Source organism: Odocoileus virginianus, chromosome 7 (genome assembly GCF_023699985.2).
Source record: "Odocoileus virginianus isolate 20LAN1187 ecotype Illinois chromosome 7, Ovbor_1.2, whole genome shotgun sequence".
Classification (NCBI taxonomy): domain Eukaryota; kingdom Metazoa; phylum Chordata; class Mammalia; order Artiodactyla; family Cervidae; genus Odocoileus; species Odocoileus virginianus.
In genome coordinates this window covers 60,596,606-60,621,270 of record NC_069680.1, presented here as the reverse complement: position 1 = coordinate 60,621,270, position 24,665 = coordinate 60,596,606, and the positions used below count along the sequence as shown (strand labels likewise).

Genomic DNA, 24,665 nt, shown 5'->3' with positions numbered 1-24,665 from the left:
GTCACCACCTATGCACCCCTAGGTCCAAGTGACAGAAGTGTTTAGAAGGGCTAGTTTCTAAGGGGAAGCTATTTGCACAGGGATATAAATGGAGCTTGGACTTGAAAGCTAGACACCCGTGGGCATGTGAGGTCACTGGATGGGGCCTCTGTGCCCTTGTCCTGGGCCCCACAAATGTCAGGGAGGGGCCTGCGGTACACTGTGGTAATTGGATTAGTGATGTCTGTCATGAGCAAGGAGTAAGGCATGGATCCATAGTTTTAAATAATACAGCAACCTCCACATCAGCCCTCCCCGCCCAATAAGACCCATCATGTTCCTTCTGCCTCTTGTCCAACATCCACGTCCTGCGTGGACTTTTCCAGGGAAACAGTACTCACCACCTTGCAAAGAAGCCACCCCCTGTGTGTTTGAATAGCTCTGCTCATGAGCACGTCCACCATATGCAGACCCCAAAGTCCTCCCAGGTGCTTCCACCCTTTGGGCCAAACTCTGGACAGTGACTTGCCCAAGACTACACAGCTACTTGATGGAACAGCCTAGGTGGGACCCCCAGGACCCCAGCCCTGCTCTTGCCTCTCCACCGAGGTGATGTTCAGAGGAGCCCCAGAACAAGCGCGGCCAAGGTGAGGAGGCTGGGGGCCAAGTCTTCTTGTGGCTCCAACCCCTCCCTGTCCACCCACAACCCCAGTCATCTTACCAGCCCAGAACAGTAGAGCTCTGGCTCTGCTGTCCCTTTTCTGCTAAAACGGAGAGAAAAAGAAAAACACACCACAACTTTCTCGGGTCCAAAACAAACACCAAGGACAATGTTAATAAATACATAAAAATTTGAAGATCTCGATCTCAAAGGCACTTGACACAGGTGGGCTGGGTCACACAGGAATGGTGCAGTGTGTGTCCCAGATGCCCTGGGAGGGGTAGGCAGCGGGAGGAGAGGGTACCTGGGGAGCCCCTCTAGGGCCTCCATTCTCCAGCGGGTTTCAGGCCGGGGCCCACTGTCCCTATTCCTCTAGCCTGGCTCAGAATGGCCCCTTTGCCCTGGGAACAGAAGAACTGGCCAGCACCTTACAGCCTGCTGAGGAGTCTGGGAGACCCTCTGCAGGCCTCAGAGTGAGGACCCCTGGGAGAGGTCTTGGGAACCGGGTGGCTTCCAGAGAGCCAGAGGGTCCAAGGAAGTTACCTGCCATTGGAGGTAACGTGGGGGGGGGGGGGTGGCTGAGCCCCTAAGCACCGTAGGCCAGTGTCTCCATGGGGCAGAGGTTCATGTCCTGCCCTGGGGCACTTGGCTCTTGTCAACCCCAGAGGCTGGCTATGGGTGGACTCTGGTTCTCAGCCTTGGAGTCTGGTCACCCTCCTACCCCTACCCAGCACCACAAATACACCTCTGGCCCAGCTTAAGCCAGGTGGGAGAAGACCCTTGACTCTAGCAGGAGTGGTCTTTGATAGAGGGCAACAGCGGATGGGGCTCAGCCTGAGAACTCATGTCTCCGCGGCCCCAAGTCACCTTCCAGGCAGTGCTCCCTTCATGCACCAAAGCGATGACCACAGTTGCCATTCCTGGTTCAGCCAGGGGTCTAGCACCAGTTGGGAATCCCCTGGATGGTGAGGACACATGCTCCAGGGCGTCCAGAGCTCCCTTCTCAGGGGGTGGGGGCTGGGTGAGGTTAGGAGGCCCACCTGTAACCTGGAGGCACTGGAAGTCACAGGAAGTGCCATCCGCAGGTGCAGACGTGGTCAACACTGCCCTCCCGCCCGCACACTCAAGCTGGACTCTGCTCCTTGGCCTTGGCCAGAGGAGCTGTCTGGAGCTCTTGCTACAAAGAGCTGAGTCTGAGATGAACTTGCCTCCCACCCACCCTAGGCCTGTAGCTGAATTCCCCCAGCCCACTTCCTCTCAGACCACCTCTGAGCGTTCCCTCCACCTTCCCTGTCCTGCTTTGCCTCTCTGGGCAGAGGGGCCCAGTAGACAGGGCCTCCACCGGGGTCCTCACAAGTCCTGGCAAAGGGATCTGGTGTGGGGCCTGGTGGCCAGGGGTGAGGGAGGGGTGGTAGCAGGCCCTCAGTCCCGGCAGGAGAGACAGACAGGAGCCCCTGAGAGGTTCGGTTCGGTCACCTGGGCTGCTTGCTGAGGTATCTCCGGTTAGGACTTTCCCTGATCTTTTTCTTCCTCATACACCCATTTCACAGGGTGTGAAGTGTCACAGCCCCAAACTAGAACGACAAGAAGGCAAATAATTTAAAAGGCAGTCCGTGCAGGCCCCCGCCCCGCTGTGTGTCCTCTGAGCCGGGGGTCTTGGGGCAGCACAGATTGTAAACTTGACTGGCGGGAAGGGCAAGGCAGGGCTCATGTCACCGGGGCTGTGGAGGGAAGGCTGGTGCCTGGGTGCTTCGGGTCTTCCCTGAGCTGCCCTTTGTTTTCAGAAGCTGGGCTAGGGGCCCCCGTCCAGCCCCAGGGGGCAGTCGCAGAAGTGTCCCGGAACGCAGGAGGGGTTGGTTTCTGGGGAGCAAAGTCGCTTTGGGTCATGGGGGCGCTCGTGCCCAGGGGTCCTGGGAGCGGTGTGGGTTGGTCTCGCTGACGGTGATCTGATCCCGTTGGCCCCACAGAGGGCTCCACAGCATCTGGAGGGGCCACGGGTGCTGAGAAGGGGCTCCCGGGAGTGGAGAAGGGTGGTGGTGAAGCCAGGCCAGGGTCTAGGCTCAAGGTCTTCTTGGTGCAGGACTCGCAGCACAGCCGGTGGAAGCCGGGGATGGAGCAGTAGCGATCGAGCTCTTCTGTCTGGCAGAAGATGGACCTGTCCCGCACGCAGAGCTCCGCTGCACACACAGCACAAGGAACCGATGCTGGAGGCGCCCATCCGCCAGGTCCCACCGCCTACTCAGTCCTCCAGCTCCCACCTCCAGTCTCCCAGTCAACCCTGAGGAATCTGATCCGCTCCAGCCAGGTCCAGGCAGCTGGTAACCCAGTGTGACAAGCAGCCTAAACGTCCTGCACCAATCAGCACGCATGTGAAACACTAAGCCCCCTTAACACTAAGTGTGGAATCAAGCAGAACTAGGTTCCATTCAAGGCTCTACCACTTAAAAGCTGCGAGGCCTTAAACTCTTCAACCCTCAGTTTCTTCTGTAAAATGGGGATAAGGCTGACATTTACCAAATAATAATAATATTATTATTATTGAAAATAGCATTTAAAAAGTTTCTGGCATAGAGGGGTGCTCACTATGTTAGTTTTGTTTGCTTTGGCTTAAATGTCATCTAAAAACGTTTTTGCGTTTCTGTGATAACTTCAGGTAGGTCTTTCCAGACAATGTGAAGTCAGGAGCCTAGCTTTCTACCACTTTTTGCCAGGGAAAGAGAAAAGGAGGAGAAGGAAGGGGAGAGGGAGGGGACATGGGAGGAAGAGGGGATGGAGAAGGAGAAGCAAGGAGAGAAAAGGTAGGGTGCAGGCTAAGGGGAATGAGAAAGATTAGAGAAAATGGAAAACAAGTGGCCTCTAGATGGCGCCAGAATTCTAGGACCAGAGTAAGAGCTCCCCTTGACTCCCAAGAGTGAAACGAAAGGAAACTAGACACTTGGCACCGCTTGAGCCTCAGCAAAGGAGCAGAGCAGCAGCAAGACTAGAGCCAGGAGATAACCTGAAGACATTTAATCAGACCCCTTTGTTTTACAGATAAAGCTGCTGAGCTCAGAGAGGTTCACAGATGTGCATGAGGTCACACAGCCAAACAACTGGTCCTCTCACTAGGAGTCAGTGTCTGGGATCTTTCTGCTACTCATCTTGACAGACCCTGATCCTTGGGACAGTGAGAAAGGGAAATAGAGAAGAAACCTAGGAAGGAAGCACAGAACATAAAGCCTGGTAGGTTCTTGGTCAATATTTATTAATAGATGGATAGGTGGATAGATGGATGGACAGGCAGACAGATGGAAAGATGAGAGGATGAAAGATGAGAGGCTCAGGATCATGAAGCAGAGAGAAATGACTGCTATTGTTTTTGTTGCTGTTAGCTGACAGCTAGTCAGGAATGCATGCGTTATCTCATTTAATTCTCTCAAATGCCCTATAAAGACAACTCAGAACTACCACTGCCATCCCCAAACCTTGGAACCAGAAATGATTCATAATTCAGAACTTTGGAAGTTAGAAAAGTAATCTTCAGTGTATTCATATTATATAACATCCCCGGTGGGCCTGGGAGGTCACCTTGTAAGCAAATATGGCAATGTTTCTGTAGCAAAAAAATAATCTCTTGTTAGTCCAGTTCAGATTTTGCTGCCCAATGAGTCTGCCCCAGATTCAGGGAGACATTTGCATTTCAATTACTTTGGAACAGCAGATAAGGAACTATTGACCAATACAAGCATCACCCCCGCTCACAGCTGAGGAATGCAAGGCTGTGAGGTAGTGATGGTCACCTCAGGAGACTAAGGTCACACAGACAGACTAGAAGCTGGGTCTGCTCCACTGCACGGCCCATGCTGGTGATGCCAGACACTAGGAGGCTGGGAAAGGGATAGGGTCCAGAGATATACTTACTGGATGATATCTTGTTGATGGGATCCACAGGCCCTGACTGTGGCACCCACTGCCCCTCTGGGGTCACTTGTTCCCAGACGTCTGCCTTCACTGTGGAGTTCTGGAGGTTTCCTGGGAGAGGTGGGGAAGAAGCTCTAGTACTGCGGGGTACCAGTGGGCTGGGAAGCCAGTCAGGCTGGGCCTCAGGTCTAGGCCAGAGAAGCTGGCCAACTCCCAACCTACCCAGCTCACCTCCGCAGGCGGGCAGGTTGCAGGCCTGGACCGTGTCCGGCTTGTCCCCCTCACACTGCCCCAGACTGTTGGCGTTGGTCCGACACACCACCTGCCGCTGCTGGATGCCCTCTCCACAGGTGACGGAGCACTGTCATGGGGGGGTGGGGGCAGGCCGGGGTGGGTGGAGAGACACAGGAAGGAGATGGTGAGCTCTGAAGCCCAGCCAATGTGCAGGACAGAAGTGTACAGAGGAGGGTGCCAAGTCTCTGCTTGACCAGGGGGACGTGCAAGGACTGCACTCAACAGCCTCTCCAGGTCAGTGCAGCAACCTCAAACTCTCCTCTGCTGCTGCTGCGGCTTAGTCACTCAGTTGTGTCCAACTCTTTGTGACCCTGTGGACTGTAGCCCACCAGGCTCCTCTGTCCATGGAATTCTCCAGGCAAGAATACTGGAGTGGGTTGCCATGCCCTCCTCCAGGAGATCTTCCTGACCCAGGGATTGAACCCAGGTCTCCCACATTGCAGGTAGACTCTTTACCATCTGAGCCACCAGGGAAGCCCAAATGTTCCTCAACTAGTTGGGAAAGAGCCACTGTCCTGATCTTAGACCACCCCGAACCTCCCCACCTCCTGAAGGGGGCCTATGTCCGTTGTGTCTGGTTTGTGCCTGGGTCCTCAAATAATTTGTGTATCACCCTGGCACACTCCCTGTTGCCATCCACCAGTTCAAGGGACCTGGGGCAGGTCTATGCACTTGATGATACGTTGTCAACGGGATGCAGGAACCCAGACTGTAACACCAGCTAAGCCAAGAGAGCTAGGTGTTGGGGTCCCCACGGACCCCTCTAGCTCTGACATTCAATGACTCTGCTTTCTAAAACTCAGCATGCAGAGACAAGCTCAAAAGTGTCCTGGCATGGGTGACAGGAGCAGAAGGCCGTTGGTGAGGACTGCCACACACACCATCTCTTGGACCCCCCGTGCTCTAATAGATCAGTAGGGTCACTTCAGGAAAAGCAAGGGAGGGTGCCCCAGGTGACCAGGTCACTGGGCTTGTTTGTTTGGGGCTTTCTTTTTGGCCACCCCACATGGCATGCAGAACTTCCCCAACCAGGGATCAAACCCATGCCTTCTGAGGTCACTGGGTTTTTCAAGCACTGAGCACAGCCTCTCCTAGTGGGATGGAAGGACTTGCAAAGGTCTACTTCACATACCGGGGCAGGTGACAACCCAGGGAGACACAGGGGTCACACACCACACAGAACCACAGGACAAAGACAGTTCATCTTCCCAGGATGAAGAGTTACAAGCAACAATAGCTCTGGAATGTCTCTGCCAGTCTTACAGGGGGCAACGATCTTCCACCAGCTGTCACCTCTGTTTTATTTAAGGGGTCCCTTATGGACCAGCAATCTGTTTTACATTCAAACAAATAAAGCTATATGTCACAGAGAAGAATATAAACCCTGCATGGGTTGTGTGGGGATTTTTAGTTATTGAAGATGCTCTGTTTTGGACTTCTCTGGTGGTGCAGTGGATAAGAATCCACCTGCCAATGCAGGGGACATGGGTTTGATCCCTGGTCCAGGAAGATCCCACATGCCTCAGAGCAACTAAGCCCACGGGCCACAACTACTGAGTCTGAGCTCTAGAGCCTGAGAGCTGCAACTACTGAGCCCTTATGCCCTAGAGCCTGTGCTCTGCAACAAGAGAAGCCATCGCAATGAGAAGCTCATGCACCACAACTAGAGAGTAGCCTCTGATCACAACAACTAGAGAAAGCCTGCATGCAGCAACGAAAACCCAGCGCAACCCACGAAATTAATAATAATAAAAATAAAATACTCTGTATTGTGTGATATTTCAAGCCTACAGAAAAGTATGAGGTTGTGTTCAAACAGCCCACTAGCAATGTTAATAAATCAGCATTCTGGCATATTTTCAAATATTGTGCTGTTTCTTTTTAAACTGTACATAAATGGTAGCCCCATTGGAAGTGTTTTTGTCCTTCATACATCAATGCTTTTTCTCACCTATTTTTCTGAGGTTTATCTATGTTGATAAGTACAGTTCAAGCTTATTTATTTTTCTTGCTGTATAGTATTTTATTATGTGAACAGACCATGGGGGGTTTTTTGGTATAATTTCCTATGGATGGATAGATACATACATATATTTCCTGGTATTTTTGTATTGAAATAAGCATTATTGTGCTTATCTCTGTGATCAGTTGAGGTTTCAAAAATTATAGTCAAATATACAGACCATACAATTTACATTGAGACCATTTTTACGTTCATGGTTCAGTGGCATTGAGTGTATTTACACTATTGTGAAACCCTCACCACTCAGGTCCAGAACTGATTCTTATTCCCAAGCAGAAACTCTGCGCCCATTAAACATTAACTTCCCATCCCCTCTCCCCCAGCCCCTGGCAATCACCCTTCTACTTTCTGTCTCTATGGATTTCACTGTTGTGGGTACCTCACGTTAAGTAATCATACTGCTACTGCTAAGTCACTTCAGTTGTGTCCGACTCTGTGCGACCCCATCCCTGGGATTCTCCAGGCAAGAACACTGGAGTGGGTTGCCATTTCCTTCTCTAATGCATAAAAGTGAAAAGTGAAAGTGAAGCCGCTCAGTCATGTCCGACTCTTCACGACCCCATGGACTGCAGCCTACTAGGCTCCTCCATCCATGGGATTTTCCAGGCAAGAGTACTGGAGTGGGGTGCCACTGCCTTCTCCAAAGTAATCATACAGTATTCATCATTCTGTATCTGGCTTATTTCACTCTACGTAATGTCTTCAAAGCTCAAACCCAATGAATTTTTAAGAAAACACAAGACCCTGTGGTCCCTGGACCACTCCACAGCCTTCTTATTGTCTCCCTTTTCTTTCGCTGACCTCCCAACAATGAATTTGCTACAGAGCTGCCAGAGTGATCTTTAAACCTGAAATCAGAGCTTGTGATACACGTTAAAACCTTTCAAGGTTCCCACTGCTCTTAGAATAACTAACTCCTCATAAAGCCCTGCAGCATCTGACCCCTGCCCACCTCTCCAAAGCCATCCTACAATCCCTGCCCCTCCCATTCAGCTCTAGTCCCTTTCTGTTTCTGGAATATAACAAGGTCGTTTCTGCCTCGGGGTCATCCTATGGCTCAAACCTCGGGTCACAACTCAAATGTCACCGCCTCAAAGAGGCCCTCCCTGATATGTGACCCTGCTTACTTCTGCTCAGATCCAACTGCAGCTTGTACATGCTTTTGTTTCTGGTACTTGTCTCATGTTTCCCTCACTGGACTGTAAGCACCACAAGGACACAAATCAGGTCTGTTGGAAATGGGTTCTAGGCCTTCTTAGCACAGTGTACCTGGAAAGTAGTTGGCACTCAGTACATATTTCCTGAATGCAAGAATGTGCTCCAGGGACTTCCCTAGTGGTCCAGTGGCTAAGATTCTGTCCTCCCAATGCAGGGGACCCAACTTCCATCCCTGGTCAGGGAACTAGATCCCACATGCCACAGTGAAGATGGAGGATCCTGGTAAGACCCAGGACAGCCAAAGAAAAACAAATATTAAAAAGAATGTGCTTCAATTTGCGTATCTAAAACACAGGGATATTAGCCCAGGCCTCCTAGCTCTCAGTGAAGGTCAAAGCATATACTGAATAATATAAAGGCCAAGCACAGACCCATGTCCCAGCAAACATGGAAGCTGCCAGACTTAGTTTTGAGAAAAGTCAAATCAGATGTGGGGAAAGAAATTCAGTCAGAAACTCTGCTTGCATGGACAACCAGAACTCTCGGCAGCTCCCCGTCCCAGACTCACCTCTTTCTGGACTTTCCAGGGTAAGTGCCTATTAGCCCAGCCCCTTGCACCCTCTGAGAACAGCTCACCTGGGACCAGGCTCCTGTCCGCCACTGGAGTGGACAGGGCACGCGGAGGCAGGGCCGACGGGCCTCAGGCCGCTCCCCGGGGCAGGCCTTGGCCGGCATGGCCTTGTGAGTACCGTTGGTGAGAGGCAGCAGGCACTGCACCCCCCGAGTCTGCACCCCGAGCTTCCCACAGCTCCGGCTGCAGGTGCCCCACTCCTCCGTCACCCACCTGGAGACAGACAGGGAGAAAGGTAGCGGGAAGGCAGGACTGTGGCATACTTTCTCCCAGAGCTGCTCCCACCCTCTGAACCACAGGAGGCAGGAGCCAGAGAGAAGGTCTGGGCTTCAGAACGCTTGGGGGCCAAGCCACCCACCTGACTCTGCAGCCGCCAGGTGTGCGGCCTTAGGGAGGCCACTTATTCCCTCCTCAGCTTCCTCGTCTAAAAAACGGGTATAATGCCTATCTAAATCCTGCCACTCTGCGTGTCCTTGCACCCTGCAAGCTCTTGACCACTCTAAGCCACAGTTAGCCCACCTTCACATCAGGATTCTTTCAACACTCGATTTTCCTGGTGGCTGAGTGGTTAAGACTTTGCCTTCCAATGCAGGGGACATGGGTTCAATCCTTAGTTGGGGGATTAAGATCCCACATGCTGCAGGGTGACTAAGCCCGTGTGCTACAAACCACAGATCTCATGAGCTCAGGAGCCCACACTGCAACTAGAGAGTCCGCGTGCCACAAGAGAAGCAGAAGTACCCCCAGCCTCCAGTAGCTCTTGGACAGTTAAGGACATGTAAATGTAAAGCATGTGGCAGGGTGCATGGCACACAGCAGGTGTGTCATAAATGCAGGCACTGCCGCTATCACCGCCTGCAGAGCTTTGGCTGATCAGCCAAGCTGGTGGTCTCCGAGCATTTCAGCCACAGAGCAACTTCCCAGCGGCATCTTAAGCAGATGCCCACTGGAAGAGTTAGACCAAAGCAAAACTGCTCTTGTCTAGAAAGAGAAAATACAAGACCCTGTGGCAGGATGGAGGGAGGGCAGCCCCCAAATGCCACTCCTCTGTTTCCTGAGGCATCATTTAATAAACCAGGGATTTCAGTCAACCCCTTCCTTTAGAAAACAAAACCAAAAGCCCTCAAACTTCATTTGGCATTTAAAACATGAAGAGACAAGCCATGTTTCTGGCGGGCAACCTGCTGAGGGTCATGAAGGCGTTAGCCCCACATACTCTGTGACCACCAGTGTCTGTGGGGAAAGCAGCCAGAATAAAAAGTAATGTGTCAAAGAAAAGCATGGAGGGCGAGGGGGCTGGGGACCATGACCTGGAGCTGGACACAGGGAGGCCATGGCAGGCTCTAGCACCGGTCACCAGCTCCCACCCTGGCCCCAGGCGCCTCCACCCTACCGGAACAGAGCTGCTATAGGTCAGCAAGGATGAATCGGAATCCCCTCCCTAACCCTGAGAGGACTCCAGGGAGGCAGGAGGGTGGACTTGGCTCTCTGTGGGTTCCTGCTGGCCCACCTACCTCGGCCCTGCCTGAGGGCCACTAAAGAAGCCTGCCGGGGTCTGACGGGGTGCTGGGCAACAGGCTCAGAGGCCAGATCTCGATCCTACACCAATCACGGCTCTTTTCTCCCCTAAGCCCCAAGAGAAGAGAAAAAAAGCCCCTCTTTTCTCCAAACAGCCCCAAGAACATGACCCTGTTATCAAAAGAGCCAGGAAATCCCAATCAGGGGCTAGAACATGGCTGGGGACTGGCAGGCTGGGCCACATCCCTGGGCCCCAGATAACTGCCCAGAGGAGCTGGTGGACATGCCCCGGCCTAGGCCCTAGAAGCACTGAGGTCCTCTTCACCTCCATGGACCCCCTGGATCATGGAGAGAAAGCTGGGTCCACAGATCGGACCTCAGCCTCCCCACCTGTAAAAGGATGCTGGGAGGGACAGAACAAAGGTGGCATCTTCCTCTTTCTGGGAGTGAAAGCTAATCTAGAAACCTCAGAGGGGACGGATGGGCAAGGAGGGCAGTTATGGGCAGGGGCAGTGTCTTGTGTGTGGGTGCCCTCTGCTCAGAGTCCCAACTGCAAGGTCTGTGTGCCCCCACGCTCCAGTGCTGGAGGAGCACCCCTCATCCTGAGGTCAGGACTGTGGGACATCTGTGTTCAGCCTCCTCGTCCCTCCCCCGGAAGCACTCACCCAGGCTGGGCGCACGGGTGCTGGTTGCAGCGCCGGCGGATTGGCTTGGGCCTCTTTCTGTGGTCACACAAGTGCCGCTGGACCATGTGGTGATCTCGTCGGCGCCGGCAGCCGTATTTGGTGAACTGGATCCCTGGAGGGAGGGCAGCCTGCTGTGGGGGCTCGGTTCCGCCAGGTCCCCCACTATCCTGGCCCAGAGCCTCAGGGACTGTGAGGTCTGGAGGGCCAGGAGCCAGTCCCACCTCCCTCTGTGCCTTTGCAATATCTCCTCCCAAAGTCACTTTCTAAGGAAGCCACCTGACCAGCCCATCTCAGGTGTCCCTGCCATAGTACAGGTGGGGATATGGCTCTGCACCACAGCCCCTCTGCACAGAGAGGGGCCCTTGCAGGGCAGAGACCCTGCCCCAGGTTTGACTCTAGCACTCCCAGCCCAACCCCAAGGCCCTACCCAGGCAGGCTGGCACACCCCCAGAGACCTTCAAGAAGAAACTGAGGCATGAGCTGGGGACATGGTAAATGGAGACAATTTCAGGCCCCTGACCCCTCCCGCTCCTCTCCCGAGAGGCCCTGGGCTGTCCCACAAGGGCGCTGCAGTCAGGCAGGCTGGTACCTCCTCCACAGGCCTTGGTGCAGGGCGCCCAGCTCTTGAGTGCCCACTCGTAGGTGTCTGTCTCCTCCAGGAGCACATTGTTGCTCCCGATAAGGGGCAGCAGGTCCTCATGGATGATGTACTTGTAGGCCAGACTGCTGCGGGGGCCGCTTTCAGCAGGGGGGAGCACCTGAGGGGAGACGGAGGAGGTGGCACAGAACTGGAGAGGCGGGGAGCAAGGCCAGCATAGGGAGACCTGAGAGGAGGAGTGACCCAGGATGTGGGGTCAGAAGCAGAACCAGTGGAAGCCAGGAGGGGGCAGCACCAAGGATGGCCTGGGGAGGACTTTCAGACCCATAGCCACAGGGAAGCTCAGGCCAAGCACCTACTGTGTGCCTGGACTGAACAGCTGTGTGCCCATCGGTGATTCTCCCTCCCATGCTCCTAAGTTCCAACAAGGGCAGGAACCATGTCTGCTGGTCTGTCCTGCTCATGAGAGCACTCACACTGCTCGTCTCCAGAAGATGGTCTACGATAGAGACTCTTATCAGATATATATGATTGCAAATACTTTCTCCTATTCTGTACAGGTTATCTTCTCACTTTCCTGAAAATGTCTTCTCATGTACAAAAGCTTTCAATTTCCAGGAAAACCAGTTTATCTCTTTTTTCTTTCTTTCATTGCTCATGCTTTTGGTACCATATCTAGGAATCCAAGGTCATGATTTATCCCTCTATTTTTCTCCAAGAGTTCTATGGCTTTAGCACTTGTTCTTGGGGCTTTGATCTATCTTGAGCTGATTTTGGTATATGGTGTGAGGCAGGGGTTCCACTTCATTCTTCTGCCTGTGGATATCCCGTTATGCCAGCATCATTAGTTGCAGAGATTCTTCTTTCCCCATTGAATGTTCTTGGTATTCTTGTTGGAAATCAACTGGCCATAGGTGTATGAGTGGGCAGTAAATATAGGGTGAACAGGAAGCACATGTTGGACTGAATTAATATACTGACACCTGTTGGCTTCAGACCCTGTCCTCCAGGACCTCCCTGACTAGCGAGAGTATCACCAGGAACAAAGCATGTCCAGGGTCTCCCTGCCACCAGCCGGTGACAACAGAGGCTCTCCTGCTCTGGTCTCCCAAGTTAACAACCCCTGATCCGTAAGCTCTGGCTTATAGTCTAGGAAGAGGAGGTGTGGGCAGAGGTGGGCCCCAGCTGGGACAGTAGCTGGCAGTGTCAGACAGCACCCTTGAGCCACAGGCCACTGGATTCACTTGCTGGCAAAGTCACAATGCAAGTGAAGGCCAGAAGACGGTACAATAACAGGGGGAACCAACCCAGGTCCTCCAGCTCCTCCTGGGCCCTATCTCTGAGCCTGCATTATGGAGAACAGGCTCCCTGAAGAGGGTGTCTCTGATCGGACAGTGAGACAACAGATTCTTTTTCCCTTCTCACTTTCCATCCCACCAGCCTGGAAGTACAGAGGGCAACTTGGCCTGACACCTGAACAGGAACAGGAGTGTTGGCTCGGCAGCAGAGATGGTGAGCTAGGGCTGGGGCAGCAAGGGGAGTGGGCAGGGGCCACCACGCAGGTGAGGGCTCACCAGGACAGTGACGGCTTCGGGCAGGGGCCCGCTGGTCTTGAGGCTCTCCTTGGCATCCTCCACCGCATATTCCCACTCCAGCCCCATTGCGGTGAAAGTCCGGCTCGTGGCTTCCTTGCCCTTGGGGTTGAGGATGAAGCTGCCTGTGACCTGGTTCTTCACCGCTGGCCATAGGGAGAGGGTCACACAGATTTCTATTCCCCTCCACAGGAGCATGAGCCACACCTTGGGGCTTCGAGGCCGTCCCCGTGGGCCCCTCGGGGTCTCTGCCTACCTGTCACTCCTTCCCCACCTGGGCCTATCCCCAGTCAGATGGGTCGCCCCACTGCCCCCACACAGCACCCCTGCCTCTGGACCCTGGTGCATACCATTCCTCTCACCTGGTCTCCCCTTCTTTCTGCCTGACAGATCTCCACCCACATTTAAGGTTCAGCAGAGTAACAACCTCTATGCTGCTGCTGCTGCTGCTGCTAAGTCGCATCAGTTGTGTCTGATCTGTGCGACCCCATAGATGGGAGCCCGCCAGGCTCCCCTGTACCTGGGATTCTCCAGGCAAGAACACTGGAGTGGGTTGCCATTTCCTTCTCCAATGCATGCATGCATGCTAAGTCACTGCAGTCATGTCCGACTCTGTGCAACCCTATGGACAGCAGCCCACCCAGCTCCTCTGACCATGGGATTCTCTAGGCAAGAATATTGGAGTGGGTTGCCATTTCCTTCTCCAAACAAGCTCTATAGCAGAGCATAAAGGCTAAGAGTATAGGCTCTGGAGTCAGATTGATCTGGGAAATTTACTTAGCGTCCTTGTGCTGCCTCAGTTTCATCATCTATAAATTGCGAATGCCCTCTGAGGATAATCACAGTATCCCATGCTCACCTACCCTGCCATGGGGCTCTTGGGACAATTAAAGTTGATATATATAAAGAACGAGGCAGAGTGCATGGCATGCAGTTGGCACATAATAAATGGCAGGCACTACTACTGTCATCAAAGCGGCGTCTGAGTTATACTTGCAATTACAGACATCCTGTCTCTCCCACAGCCTGTCAGGATATCTCCTCTACCTCGGTGTCCCTGGCCCAGAACAGGGCTGACCACAGAGTGGGTGGATTAAAAAAAAAATCTGTAAATGTCTACCCCTTACAGTCCAAGCCAGTGAGTAACTCACAACCTATAACTGGAACTGGCTGGCAGGCGGGAGGTGTGTAGGCTGCAGACACCCCAGCAAAGGCCCCGGTTCACAGCCTTATTCACCCTGGAAGCATCAGGGGTTGGAGAAGAGCTGCACCCTGGGACCCAAGCCCCAAGCCAGGTGTGGAGGGCAAAGGCTCTGGAGCCCTGGGGTGTCCCCACCCGGGGTAATTATAACCTAAGAGCCAGGGATCCAGGGCACCAACCACAGGCTGGTCACTCTGCTCACTGCCAAAGTGTGACCCTTACATGCATTCTGAGGTTGGTGCTGTTATTAATCCAGATGGGGAATCAGAGGCTCCGAGATGGGCAAGGGTGTGTCCTGGACACGCAGAGGCTGCTGGTCCAGCTCTCAAGAGGGCCAGCCTCTTTGGTGAACAAGAGGAAAGATGCCCCTACCACCCCCACAACCTCATCTCTCCCAGCTCCGGAATGGTCAGACCCTCCTGGCTAGTGCCAAGCATCGCCTTAGGCAGGGCCCTTGTCTGTCCCCACAGCTCACAGTTACTGCTGTCCCCCAGCCCCAGGCTGTACACCCCACCTTCCAGGGGGTGGTAGGCTGGACTCTCCACCATCCAGGTCCTACCAGCTCTGAGCCCAGGCCCTACGACTGACCCACTCCATACTTCCAGCAATTCTCTTAACCTCTCGGGGCCTCAGTTTCCTCAACTGCAAAGTGGGGTAACAAGAGGGTTGTCATGAGGCTCAAGCAATGAAGAGTGCAAGCTTCAGGCCCCACACACAGTGGATGTTACCAGCACGGCTTCTCTCCATTCACTTCCTTTCAGAGTCCATGCCCCTAAATTCCAGGAGTGCCAAACATGTTTGGACAGGGCCTTGGCCTTCACTGCCAGGGCGGCCACCTGTCCCAGGCTTCTCCAGAGAGCACATAGTCTGTCAGCACACATGCGCACACAGGGGCACATGCACACACACTCACACATACATATTGTGCACATTTTCCCCAGGGTCGCTGTGGATCTCACACATGTAATCGTCACACAATCTGTGCCAACGACAGGTCTCAGTTCTGCTTCCTTCCCACCCAAGCTCCTGGAGAGCTCTAACCCTCAGGGACTCCCCCCCACAAACACACAGTGAATGTGCTCACCCCGGGCCTGCCCTGGATGCCAGAAGCCTCTACCCCAACCTCCGCAGAAGCCCATCTGCTACCTGCAAGCCCATTGAGCTAGCTCCCTGGGAAGGCTAGACATTTGCACAGGGTAGGGATGGATGGCAGGAGCTGTGCAGGCCGCCCAAGGGGCTGCTGAGAGTATGGAATCATACGTAGGGCTGCAGTAAGAGAAGCATTTGTAACCACCTTCTTTCAAGGGTAAATGACCTTGTCTCCCTGCCCCTGCCCCTCCCCAGCCCCTGTGCTGGCACAGTGCCCCAGAGCCAGACAGGCAGGTGTGCAGGGAGATGGCCAAGCCAAAGCCCTCCTATCTCACAGCCAGAGGTGTGGCTGGCAGGGGCACGCGGCTGGGAGATGGGCGACCAGGGTCCAGACTGGCTCATCCTGCAGGTGAATGAGGGTACACACATCGCCCACAACCCACTTAGGGCCTCAGTTTCCCCTTCTGCCTTCTGCCTACTTCAACTCCACTCAGGTGCCCTCCAGAGCAGATGAGGAATTTCTACAGCTGGGCTAATGTAGATGCACAGGGAGTGCAAGTTCTCCAGGAGACTTTTAAAATGTTTTCTATTATTTTAACAATAACCTAAAAATACAAATGTTGGCATTTTTGTGATATATGAACTTTCCCAGAGATATTACATTTTGTGTTTGTGTTCATGATGAGCTGGTAATAAGCATTGCATCTTGGTGGCTGTAGTAGGTTAAGAGGGGGTTCTGGGACCTGCCATGGCCCAGGGACATCACAACCATGCACCCTCTGTAAGGAGTCTGAACATAGACAAGTGTGGGGATCCCAGCACTGCCCAGCGTGTGGGCAGCAGCCTTCTGCCCACCTGCTCACCAGGAGCCTGCTCCAAACCATACTAATGTGCTTTCAATCGAGATAAAATTCACATGGAATACAACACTGCCTTTTAAAGGGTGCAATTCTGTGACTGTGTAATCACCACCACTATCTAATTCCAGAACATTTTCATCACCCCCAAAAGAAATCTGAGACCCATTTGTAGTCACTCACCATTTCTCCCTCTCTCCAGCCCCTGACAACCATTAACCTACTTCCTGTCTCTATGGATTTGCCTATTCTGCACATGCTCATTTTTCGATGCCAATTTAGTTTCAGCAAAAACAGAACGAAGCAAAAAAATACACAAAAATCTCCCCTTCTTACATTTATGGTCTTAATTTTAATTCTACTGATTGATTTGGGGGGTTGTCATTTTTCATATCTTAGTTTTATAGCTGTATAACTGGTGTACATATAAAGGGTCGGCATCTAGCTTAAAGATTATGTGTTTAAGCATCATTATAATAAGAATAATTGAAGGGTCCCTCTGATAGACTGCAAAAACAGCCACAAATATCTCCTATTCCTGTTGGTTCACCTCTTTGCACTGTGATGTACCACGTCTCCCATTAGGAGATATTCTGTTTCTACCTCTTGAGTCGGGGTTTGGCCATGAGGCTTGTTTAGACCACTCGGACATGAGAAAGAAGGATGCAAGCAGAGACTTGAAATGGGCTTGCACACTGGGGTTTGCCTGCTCTTGCCACTCCTGAGGACCATGCGACAGATCCCACGTGCATAATCCCAGGCTAGCCAACTGGGGACATGACCCTGTCACCCCTGTAACCCCAGCTGACAGCCAGGACCAACCAGGTCCCTACAGACCCACTAGCTGACTGCACTTGGGTGAGTGAGTTTCCAGGACGATGAGTTAGAAGAAGTACCCAGCTGAGCACAGAACTTATGCTAATTAACACTTGCTGCATGAAGCTGCTAAGTTCAGGGATGATGTATTATACAGCAAACATTAACTAATACATTCTATGAAAATGGGTTATCTTTAAAAGGTACCTATGTGCACAAGAAATGAACAGTGTTTGCCCCTGGGGAAGGAAAATGCTCCTGGGGTAGAGGGTGGAAGGAATCTCCCTTGGATCCCCTTTCATACCTTCTGAAATCTGAAGCATGGAGCCTCTTTCTAATTCAACACAAATGAAAACTCAATCAATCAACAAAAAAGCATTCTCTCACATTATTAAAATTCAAGAAATGCCCCCCTACATTAGAATCTTCTCTTCCATTCTCCCAGCTCCCCCACACCTGATGGCAGGTCCCAGGGGCTGGCTGCCTATCACCCAGCACCCCATACTCACCAATGTGGTGGGGGACCTTCTCCAGCTCCTCAATCTGGATGTGCCTGGCACCTGCTGGAATCTGCACCATCTTGAGAGCCCCTGCCACAGAAGAGGTTCCAGAAAAATCATGAGCATCATGAGCTGGGAACATCACACCCAGCATCTCCCATCACCCCCACTCCTCATAGGTACCCAGGAAGCTCAGTTTCCTTATCTGTAAATAGGAATGGGCCCTTCTTCACAAAGTTCTGAAAGGATCACAGTTTACATAGCTTAAAATGCTCTATAAAAACTATGGATTCAGTGCATGTGTCACTTGCTACTATTTCCCACTGTCTTGACTCTCCTCTTCTCTCCTGAGGTTCCACTCTCCCATTCTTTCTCATACTTAAAGCCCCTGTAGGGATTTTGATGAAACAAGCCATGAAGATCCAGCATTAGGGGGTCCCCATGATCCTCCCAATCCAATGCCTGAAAACTAACCTTTCTCAGAACCATCAACATTCCCCCAACAAGGAGAGACAAGGCAAAGCTGAAATACTCCCAAAGGGGAAATGAATCTAATTCAGACTAAAGTGTAAAGGACTAATATCTGGCCCTTTTCAATAGAGGTATGGAGAGAAGTCAAGGAACTTAAAGGACCAGGAGTTCAAAGCGGGAAGCACTTGAGTTAAAAACAACAACAACAACAAATGGAAAAACAAGGTAAAAGATGAGGATGAAAAGGAAAATTGCTAGTCCAGCCTGGGCCTCATCTTTAGACCTATCTCACCCTCACTCCCACCACAAGCTCAGTTCCTATGACCCACAGTGCCGAGCAGGAAATGCTTCTGAGCTCCTGAGCCCAAGCGCAGGCACAGCACACCTGGATGGTGAGGGACCACAGTCAGGGCAGAGGCTCCAGGGCCCCTCTCTCCGCCTGAACTGTGGCGTGGCTCAAGCCGGGAGGGGCTCATCTAGGGATGGTTCATTCTCTAGGGCCCTGGCTGGACCAGGACCCCACTGCTCCTGGTCATCGCCACCCCCACCTGCTCACCTGCCTGCTTGGAGGCCTTGCCCAGTGTCCCCTTCACAGTCCTGCAGTGGGAGTTGTCGCCGCCACAGACCCCACACTTGTCGTCTGCCTTCATGGACCCCACTTCCTTGTCACAGCCGACGGGCTAAAGTCAGAGATGGGGTCAGCAAAAGAAGGCTTCCACACCCGCACAGCCACATGCGGGCCGGCAGCCCCTGGCCCGCTCTCCAGTCCCCAGACATGAAAGGACTGTAGACTGAGACGCATTCCTGGACGGGACTCTGCCACAAACATGCTATGTGACACAGTCAAGCTCTTAAACCTAGCCACGACTCTCTCCTTGAATGGAGTTGGGCAGTGACCCCTTTCCAGCATCCCAGAGTTACGCTGAGGACAAGAGGTGTCATGGGTGGGGAAGGTGAGGTGATGCCTGTCTTCCCAGGGAACAGAAGGAGGGGGAGGCGCTGCAGCCCTCCGGTCTCCTGGGGCAGGCAGAGGGTGGGTCCAGAGGGGGCCACCTACCACGCACTCGCCGCGGGCACAGACACTGTAGAGGTCCCGGTAGCTGCAGCGAGTCCCATCATGGACCACCTGGTTCATGAAGACGACATCCCCTGTGTCCTCTGACTGGCAGATCAGTTCACACTTCTGGGCGTCTGTGGGGAAAAGGAACACGCTGAGCTGGCTGGGCTCGCAGAAAGTGGGCTGGCCTAGGCCGACACTAGCGCATGACCAGGATGGGAAGTCCCAGGGGCCAGCTCTGGGCAGTGCAGGGCAAACTAGGTGTGGAGCTGGGCATAAAAGCCCTGCTATGGCACTTAGGAGCCATGTGACTTTGGGTAACTTATCTGACCTCTCTGAACCTCAGTTCCTTATTTATTACCCCCACTAGTAAATGCCACATCACACTGTTAAAAAACAGCATGTGATAAAACAATAACAACAACGATTAGCCAACACTTAATGAAAGCTTACTATGTGCCAGGCTTCGAAAACCTTTATACATTCTTGACATACAACTTTAAACGCTTTTTGTGAATTAGCTAATTTAAACCTCTCAATACTCCCCAGGAAGTAGGTTCCAACATTACAGAGGAGGAAACCAAGAACCAAAGAGGTTAAGGAATTTGCTCACGGCTACTCAGCCACCCAGGAAGTGGCAGAGCCAGGATTCTAACCCAGGCTGTCTGTTTGGGGCCAGACTCTGCTCTGATCTCTACATACACATCACCAGTCACACATATGATAGTGAATCTCAACATGTTTGTGAACATTAGAAGGCTTTGTAAAAGTAAGGCAGAACAGTGATCTGGGTTTGGGCTTACAAAATGGAGCAGCAGTGATGGAAGGAAGGAGGTCCTTTCCAGAGGTCCTTTCTAGTTTTAACAATCAAATGTTCTCTGTCTTGGAGAAGGCAATGGCACCCCACTCCAGTGCTCTTGCCTGGAAAATCCCATGGACGGAGGAGCCTGGTAGGCTACAGTCCACGGGGTCACAAAGAGCCGGACACGACTGAGCAACTTCACTTCACTTGTTCTCTGTCTAGGCTATTAATGTCCTATAAAAGTAGGTTCTGGAGAACACATAAACACTTGCTGTGTTTCTTAGAAAAAGGGAGGTTGGGGTTTAGCTAACTTCCCGGAATTTGTGTAAGAGTCCTGGGAAAACCCAAAGTCCAACTGTCCCACTGACCTTATAGCCCTTCTCCACCCCGTGTTACAGCAGCCTGTGTGGGTTCTGGATGGATCTGCAAAGCTTCCAAAGCAAAATTTGTCAGGAACCATCTGGCTCCTGGCTCCTCAACCCTAAGGTCCCTGTTGCCCAGTGACGTCACGTCCCAGCACTCAGGACTTGAGTCTAGAGACAACATCCAGTATCATTTTGGATCTCACACACAGGAGCAGCCATACTTCTAGTGGGACCTGGGCCAGGGGCTGAGGGGTACAGAGCTTTCACCCTCCCAAGAAAAGGCAAGACCCTAACCAGTACACCTCAAGCAAGTGGGTTTCCAGGCAGCCCTGAAAGCCAGCCAACAGTGGCATGGAAGTGGTGAGCTCCCCAAACTAGGGGGAGTCTAAGCAGGGAGGAGACACTCCCTGCAAGCACGTCCTAGAGGGATCTGTGCCCTGGGGGGCAACACACAGGCCCTCTGAGGTCCCTTCCAGCTTGAAGACTCTCATTCTAAACGAGAGCTGAAGAACGGAGGGTCTTGCAATGGATGCTTTGAAACCAGGGCTACAAGGAGGAGGCCCTGGGCTCAGAAGAGCAAAGGCCATTCTGATCAGTACTGCCTGAGGCTGAGGGCTGGGTGGTAGGGGGTGAGCATCAGGTCATGGAAGGACCATGGAGAGGCCTGGCCAGGCAAGGGAGATTCAGAGGACAGCTGAAGGTCCTTCCAGCCTGAAGGCACTAAGATGGCATGAGTCCCAGCCCTTCACTGGCTTCTCTCTGCTGCTACGAGTTACTGTTGTTCAATCACTAAGTCATGCCCGATTCTTTGAGACTCCATGTACTGCAGCACACCAGGCTTCCCTGTCCTTCACTCTTTCAGTTTGCTCAAATTCATGCCTATTGAGTCAGTGATGCTATCTAACCATCTCATCCTCTGCCACTACAAGAGACATCACTAAAAAAGCTCCAAAACAGATAGGCACTGGCTTAGCTCCAAAATCCTGACCTTCTGCATGAGTCCCAAGGCCTGTGTCCAGGGCAGTTTGGAGGGGCTCAGTGGGAGGATCTCACAGGCTCCCATTGACCTGACTTTCCAATCATTTTCATTAATGCCTGAAACAGTAGTACAATCAGTAAAAACCTAAAAACATGGTCAGTTACAGGACTGAGCTTGTCTGGACACTGGTGATGCAACGCAAGGAAGCACCTGTACCGGACCTTCTGCACATGCAGGACATTTTTGAAAGCACCCGCCCTGCCACCAGCACTGCTGCCAGCCTCAACGGCACTTCTGGGCCAAGTGACCCCTGCTCAAGACATTGCTCTCGCATCTGCCAGGAAACAGCATAAGAATTCAAATCCAGGATGATTTTCATGAGGATGGTGGGCCCCCAACGTACACAGTGCAAAGGCCTACACAAAGGCATGGGCAAACCTGCCAAGTGCAATGCCCCTTTGGGTGCCGCCACTGTCCCTCCACCTTCACTGGTGGGCCAGGCATGGAAGGCCCTGTCTGGGAAGATAAGGACCCAGCAGATACCCAAGGCCATGGGGCGGGAGGCAGAGGGAACAGGGCCCCACTCACCATCGTCCGGCTCATAGGGGATCCAGCTGTGCTTGGCGTTCTGGTGGACGTAGTAGGAGTTGCGCTTGGCACACTGCTGGGCCCGGAAGTCCTCGTAGGGCCCTGGACACTCCTCGCTGTTGCAGATCTGGTACTGGAACATGGGCCCTGAGCACATGCGGCCTCCGTAAGCTGGGCTGGGACAGGCATAGAGAGACCGTGCTGGCTGGAAAGGCTGGACGGGTGGCAGGCTTTCCCATAGCCACCTGGGAGGCTCAGCCCTTTAGAGGAGCATAAAAAGGGGCCCACTAACTTGGAAATTAGGGGGGAGTCCCACTGTGAGGGCTGCTGAGCTCAGAGTCTTTTGGTCCCTTCAGGTATATGCCACCTATCTTTGTGTTTGTGTGTGTGTGATCAGGCAGAAGAGAGAATGAAAGAAAGAAACGGGGCAAGAGATGGAGTGGAGAGGAGGAAGACGAGAGGGAAAGACTAACCGCTCCAACTGGGCTGGAAGAGAAATCAGTCTTACTCATCTTTGCATATTCTTTCACCCGTTGCACAGGCCTGACATACAGTAGGCCCCCAACACATGACTCAACTGCTCTCGTTTGCATCCATCTCCATTTACTATCACCACAAACTAAGGAGTGGTAAAAGAGACTTGGGTTTGGAGTCAAAAGATCTAGCTGAATCTACACCCAAGCCTGCTATGCCTTAATTTCCCCTTTCAAGGAGGGACCACAACACCTCTTATTTTATCTACCTCCTGGTGTGTCTGTGAAGAATAAATTTTAAAAATGTATCCTTAAGCAATCTGTACTCTCATCCCCATTAAGTTAAACAGATTCAGTAAGATTACTGGTACAAAGTATTCAAGTGAATGGGGTTACTGGAATTCTGTACAGAGGTGCTGGGAGGGTTATGTGGGTTTATGCACAGGAGTGCTGAGCACCCCACCTGGCGCAGAGAAAGCGGTCCATACACTGGAGTAATTAGAACAGAGGCCATCCTTCATTAGCACTTAAACTGTGCTGGGCATGGTGCTGAGAGTACACACAATGTTTCATTTAAGCCTCATAAAATAAAAATAGTTATTTCAGAGCAGTTTAATAAACAGGAGCTTCAGTCAAGGGAGTAACTATGTGCCATGACCAGGAGGTGGTTTATCCAGAGTGGGGACCGCTGGCCCTTTCTCTAACCCAGCTTTCATACCCTCAACAGGCTGAAGTTACAAGGCTGCTCTCTTTGGTTCCTACTTGTAAAGGGTCAGCACAGTCATCTGACACGGGAACAGGCTGCTCCAGGAGGCACTGAGAGTCCCATCCCTGGAGGTATACACACAGCAGAGTAGGAAGGACTACTCCTGAAGATGCTGGAGAGAAGATGACGACCACTGAGCCTCTGTGATCCTAGGATCCTGCCGTTCTGAGGTCCCCATCACATCACTCATTGCTGTGAGGGCTAGGCTGGCCCTGCCCCACAGAGGTTCTGCATCCCTGCTTCCTGGGACCAGCAGACCCACAGGGCCAGACTGGGCCAGCCCCCAGCTCCCATGAAGCTGTTCTAAGCAGGCTGCATCAGCTTGGGAGATGGAGGCCATAAAAAGCTGATGCTCAGAGGTACTAAAACCACTGGAGGGGAACCCCATGGAGAGGATAAAAGGGAGAAATAGATAGCTCCCTCAGAATGCTGAAAAATGTGGGGGGGGGGGGTAAGGAGAGGATTTGACATTAGAAAGAGATAAGAAAAACTGAAGGAAGTTTTGCTTCATGTAGTAGGAAACAGACTTGGGGAATTTATCCTCCTAAAACATGGCTAGTGAACAGTGTTTTTTCAAAGTTTAGCTGGAGGATCAGGGTCACAGAAGGGCTTGTTAAACTGACCAAGCCTTGGGCCCACCCAGACTCTCTACACATGAGATACTGAGAATCACCGGCTCAGACCCGTTCTCAGATGTCAGACCCAAAGGGAAACGTCTGACCAAGGTGGAAGTGATCTGGTGCCCGAAACAATTTTGGGTCCTCATCCACTGGAATATGTAGCTACCTGCAGGGGACCTTCTTTCTTGGGCCCTGCCCCCCAGCGCCTCCCCCTCCAAGCCCCTCAGGCCCCTGCCCTGCCCCCCTCAGCCAAGTGCACTCACGGGGGATTGTCACAGCTCCGGCTACGGGATCGAACCCCGCCCCCACAGGACCGTGAACACGACCCGAACTTGGTCCAGGGGCTCCAGCCTCCATCCTGGCCATAAGTCTGCTCCGGCGACTTCCAGATGCAGTGACCTTTGAAGCACCACTGGGATGGAGCAGAGGGTGTGAGGTCACCCTGGAGCCACTGCCACAGAAAGTGCCCAACTGGGCACCGTGGGTGAGCCCAGAGAAAGGAATGCTAAGAGCACCAGCCTCGGGGTCACACGGAATCCAATGCCTCCGTGAGCTGAATGACCCTCAGCAAAGGATATCCCTTTCAGAGCCCACTCCTCAGCTGGACAATGGGGATAACAGCACTCACCCGCAGGGCTGCTGTGAGCACTCACACACAGCCCTCCAGTAACAGCAGGTGATATAATAATGATGGCAGGAACTGCAACTATTTGGTTTACCGCCGCCAGAGGCACAAAGAGCTGATAAAGGAGAGAAGACACAACCTTCCCACACAATCTAGAGTTGATCTTGGCTCTGTACCTCGAAATCACCATCTGGGACCCCAAGCAGGTATGTTCATGGGAGGAAAGCCAGCTACCCGGGAGGCCCAGCCACACAGTGGAGGGTGTGTGCCTCAAGTTCAAGAAGCCCGGGGTTGAATCCCGGCTTGGCCATTACCAGCTGTGTGTGGCTTTGGCAGAGCTTCACCTTGCTTCCCTGGTAGCTCAGACGGTAAAGCGTCTGCCCGCAATGCGGGAGACCTGGGTTCGATCCCAGGGT

General features: G+C 52.6%; 1 protein-coding gene across 2 annotated transcripts in view; it reads right to left on the bottom strand.

Moving 5' to 3' along the window:
- Positions 1–778: 778 nt before the first annotated feature.
- ADAMTS14 (ADAM metallopeptidase with thrombospondin type 1 motif 14) overlaps positions 779–24,665 on the bottom strand; it is a 94,034-nt gene continuing 70,147 nt past the window's right edge. For both annotated transcript variants that reach the window (XM_070470771.1, XM_070470772.1), the window contains exons 11-22: positions 23,888–24,036; positions 21,766–21,941; positions 19,032–19,165; positions 18,531–18,654; positions 17,513–17,593; positions 13,023–13,186; positions 11,440–11,608; positions 10,830–10,962; positions 8,652–8,859; positions 4,772–4,901; positions 4,541–4,651; positions 779–2,817 (exon numbers count right to left, since the gene is read on the bottom strand). In XM_070470771.1, coding sequence (XP_070326872.1) covers positions 2,348–2,817; positions 4,541–4,651; positions 4,772–4,901; positions 8,652–8,859; positions 10,830–10,962; positions 11,440–11,608; positions 13,023–13,186; positions 17,513–17,593; positions 18,531–18,654; positions 19,032–19,165; positions 21,766–21,941; positions 23,888–24,036 — 2,049 coding nt within the window. In that variant the 3' untranslated portion in view covers positions 779–2,347. The remainder of the gene's footprint in view (positions 2,818–4,540; positions 4,652–4,771; positions 4,902–8,651; positions 8,860–10,829; positions 10,963–11,439; positions 11,609–13,022; positions 13,187–17,512; positions 17,594–18,530; positions 18,655–19,031; positions 19,166–21,765; positions 21,942–23,887; positions 24,037–24,665) is intronic.